Here is a 4,151-nt window from a genome sequence, read left to right as displayed (position 1 = left end):
TATGCTATAGTCGTCCGATTTTGATGAAATTTAAACCGTAAATCGGAAATATTTTACCATTACTATATGTCGAAGAACTAAACAAAAATAAAAAACAGCAAAGTTATAATTTTTTTTCATTTATTTTTTCCGATTGTTCCTATGGGAGCTATATGCTATAGTCGTCCGATCCGGCTCGTTCCGACTTATATACTACCTGCAATAGAAAGACAACTTTTGGGAAAGTTTCATGCAGATAGCTTTAAAACTGAGAGACTAAGTTGTTCCCGAAAGGGTTAAGGAAGCTGGCGTAGTTCAGCCCAGCAGATGATTGCCGGTGGCACTCCATCCGGGTGCCGGGTGCACATAGTGGGGGTGGGGTCGCTGCTTGTGCACCACCGTGCGCACCACGGGCACTTTGACCGGATACGGATAGTAAACTGGCGAAACGACCGGCTTCTCCACTCGATAGGGCACCCTGCGCTCCACCACAAAGGGAATTGGTTGCTCCACGGGCACCGGTTTCACCCGTTCGATGGGAATCTTCACCTCCTGCAACTGAGGAACTGCCACTGTTTGAGCCACGGGTATTTTAATGGGCAACGGTTTGGGTATGGCAGCGATCACGGTGCGGGGCACTTGCACCTGGATGGTCTGCTTGTAGGGAACATGCTGTTTCTGGTAGTGAGTCACTGGCACATTCTTGGTGATCTCGATGTGCTTGGCCAGCGGCAATCCCGCTATGGCCTTGCTGCTCTCTGGCGTATAACGAACACTGGTGGTTACGGGAGGCAGATCGGCCTGGTGGATGTCCTTGTGGGAGTACAACAGTTGCTGATCCTGAGCCACTCCCAATCGCTGTTGCTGCCGTTGATCCTGGGAATTTTGGAGCTTCTGTTGCTGATGTAGCTGAAAGTGTTGCTGCTGATGTTGCAGCTGTCTCCCCTCCAGTGGCTGATATTGCTCCAATTGCTGGTGCTGATGCCTCCCCTTTAGATCCTGATTTCGATGGTGAGTCAATGTTGACTCCTCCCGCTGCAGCTGCCGTTTCACTGGGTTAGCCAATGCTTGGAGCTCTTTGAGCCGCGCATAGACACTGGAATCATCCTGTTGCTCCTGCCGCTCCTCCTGCTGCCGGTTCTCGCGATAATTGGAAATTTGTTCGAAATGGTAATGACCGGGTGGCGACGTGGGAAACGGCAGCCGCGGCACTCGATATGCATGGCTTTCGAAAGGCTCCCTGTGCCGGGACACCTCCTCAAAGCCAGCGGAATTTGGCTCATAATTTGCCGCATTAATGACAAAATCGATATGGGCCGATGGGTCGCGACGCGGCTCCTCATCCTCGGTGAATTGCGAGTGCAGTTTGGCGCTGTAGTGGAAGGGCACAAAGCCATTGGCCGTGCTGCCAAGGGATGAGGTCGAGGTGGCTGCTATGGGATGTGGAATGTGGTGGGCGTTGCTGTGGGTGGCAGCCAGGAGCTTGTGAGCATAATTTCCATATGCTGCCAAGTCATCGGCCGTTGCAGTGTCAGTGGGGCCATAATAATTTCGCGTATATCCCGCTAATCCCGTCTCCTCCTGTTGGTAATGGGGTTTGCCATGTTCCAGCGGCAGGATAGGGAACTCCGCCAGCGACAGAGACACTGGGGCATCGCCATCTATGGCCTCCATTGTCATGGCCAGCGAGAGCCACATTAATGCATAGATCATTAATGAACTGTGGGTATGTCGACCATTGGCCTGGCCGAAATTTGGCGGACCCATAACGGAGTGGGTGTCCTGCTGGCTGCTGTGTCCTAATCCTCGAGCGGAGTGCGTGTTCGGATGCAGCTGGCGTGGGTGTTGCTAGGCTTTGAAATGCAAATTTGTGACATCGCGTTGGCGTTTTTATAACACACCCTTCAAATGGGTTAAGCGCGCACTACTTGTAATGGGATACGTGGTCGGTGGGTCGGCACTTCAAGTTCATTGGCTCCCGGCAACGGGCTCTACATTGTGTAAGTGGAGGCCCTCACTTTCACTCGGCAAACCAACGGCCCAACGGCCCCGCTGCCCAGATTGTGCCTTTCAGATACAAGAGAGACGATCCGCTGTCCGCACAGTCCGCAATCCAAAATCCGCAGCCACCGCAATCGCAGGGCCGCTATGAACATCGAATTGTTGGACAGTGGTTCAAGTGGGAAAGACAATTTTTTCTAATCTGAGATTTTCAACACATCCTAAACAACAATATCAAGGAATTTATACCAACCGATATACTAACTCTAACATGTTTGCTGAAATGCTGAAATTTCTACAAAAGATTTATATTAAATTTAATTTTTATTTAATTAATATGTGACGTATGCAAAAAAAAAGGTTTCCATTCGTTGTTCTTGCAATAAACTGGTCGAATAACATTAGTTTCTTTATGTCTAGACTTAATTCAAGCTTAATAAATGATGTCTTCTTAAATTGTAATGCATTTTTCAATAGAGTTTTTCCCGCTTTTTGTCACTATGCGCCGCTTGGCTCCCAGTCGCATCGGATTTCACACGGTGGAAGTTTGCGGTCAATGTCGCGTCCATTTCGATGTTTGATTGCACAAATGGTGACGTGCGTTTCATTTGCTTGCGGTGCGGTGTTTGCCAAGTGCAAGCGTGGCCATTTGAAACTTGGTTCGCATCTCAGGTTGCCGCACTTTCAGTTTTCAATTGGATGCAGTCGACGACATTTGGTATCGATGTTCTTGCATAATTTACCTGTCACGCCCCCACCGCCCACACTCACTCGCTGAAACTGACAATAGTATTTCGTGCTAAAGTGATTCAATTTTAAGCATCCTTTGAGAAAATAGGATTTTCCGCGATTTCAGTATGCACTTCAAAATAATTGTTCAATATAATAATATTTCCAGATAAATTTGTACTTTTTGTTAAGTTATAGACATTATCTTAGGTGTTTATAGATATATATTTTATAAGCTAAACAATTATTTTTTTATACTATATTTATTTACTTAATACAAAATGAAATATAAAAATGAAATATAATTATAAGCATTTGGAAAGGAAACATATTATTTAATTCGTTATTATGGAACGCTTTATCGAAATGACATATGCGGTAAACAATTTTCCTTGGTGTAGTAGTTGGAAATCAAATATTGCCTCAACAGCAGAGAGAAAGTCGGCGAAACACGGAGATAAAGTGAGTTCTTTGGTTTGCTAGCCGAGCGTCTTTGGATCATTCATCATTCTGCTCTGCATTTAAGTTGGAAAAGTTCACCAGGTTGGTACTGCCACCTTTATACACCTGTCTCGACCACGCCCCCTTTCACCAGCAGCAGCAACACTACTATTGCCGCCCCTCGTCACCGCACTTTCGGCACAAAGTATTTGCACAATTGCTGCTCGAGTTGCGCCCGAAATGACAGCGCAAAGTACACGTAAAGTGTATTTTCACATTGAATGAGGTTAAGCTTCGTTAAATTTTGCGGAGTTTGGCTGTATAGTAATAGACCATCGCCCCCTCCCCTGGAAACCACTTTTCAAATGTGTGTGTGTGTGTGTGTGTGTGTGTGTGTGTGCGTGTGGTTACTTGTTGGATGCAATTTTTTTCGCTTCTTTTTCATTACTTCAAATGCTTTCAAGTCTTGTGGAGCATATTTTAGCCAAGTTCCCATAGAAAAGAAGCCAGCCAGCTAGCCAGCCAGCTTAACATGGCTCGTTGGGAGGGGTTCTCCTGCTGGGGTGGTCAAATATATATAAAGAAAAAATCTACGAAACGACGGCAAAGTTAAATGCTTGCATACACACACTTATTAAAGTTCAAAGCTTCCTTTCCTTTGGCGCTCTCTTGCACAAAATCCATCATAAAATTAACAGGCGGAGAAGCATCAGCTTTTGCTGTGACACTGAAACTTCATTAAGTCACTTTAAAACGTTAAAATGAGGAAACGGTCGAAGGCATGGCAAAATCCAAAATCGCAAAAACAGAAGCCATGGGCCAAGGCAGCTTGCAAATAGCCAAGAAATTCCAGCTATGGCATAGTTCGCAACGTCGCTGGCTTTTGTTTGACCTGTTGGGATGAGGGGTTTTCCGGGTGGTTTTCTGGGTGGTTTTTGGGTGGTCCCGGGTCGGCACAGAGGTCTGACCGGTCAGCGTTGCATGCGAATTTAATCAAGTCA

General features: G+C 46.3%; 1 protein-coding gene across 1 annotated transcript; it reads right to left on the bottom strand.

Moving 5' to 3' along the window:
- Positions 1-262: 262 nt before the first annotated feature.
- On the bottom strand, positions 263-1,827 carry LOC128261801 (putative mediator of RNA polymerase II transcription subunit 12). The gene has a single exon (XM_052995675.1). The coding sequence runs from the start codon at positions 1,744-1,746 to the stop codon at positions 295-297; it is 1,452 nt and encodes a 483-aa protein (XP_052851635.1). The 5' UTR covers positions 1,747-1,827; the 3' UTR covers positions 263-294.
- Between the last annotated feature and the right edge of the window lie 2,324 nt (positions 1,828-4,151).

Source organism: Drosophila gunungcola, chromosome 3R (genome assembly GCF_025200985.1).
Source record: "Drosophila gunungcola strain Sukarami chromosome 3R, Dgunungcola_SK_2, whole genome shotgun sequence".
In the NCBI taxonomy this organism is placed as follows: Eukaryota; Metazoa; Arthropoda; class Insecta; order Diptera; family Drosophilidae; genus Drosophila; species Drosophila gunungcola.
Note: the sequence above shows the minus strand (reverse complement) of the source record. Positions and strands in the feature narration are given on the sequence as shown.

Excerpts from the sequence above, each read along its gene's own strand:
- LOC128261801 (XM_052995675.1), bottom strand. The coding sequence starts at position 1,746 with ATGGGTCCGCCAAATTTCGGCCAGGCCAATGGTCGACATACCCACAGT.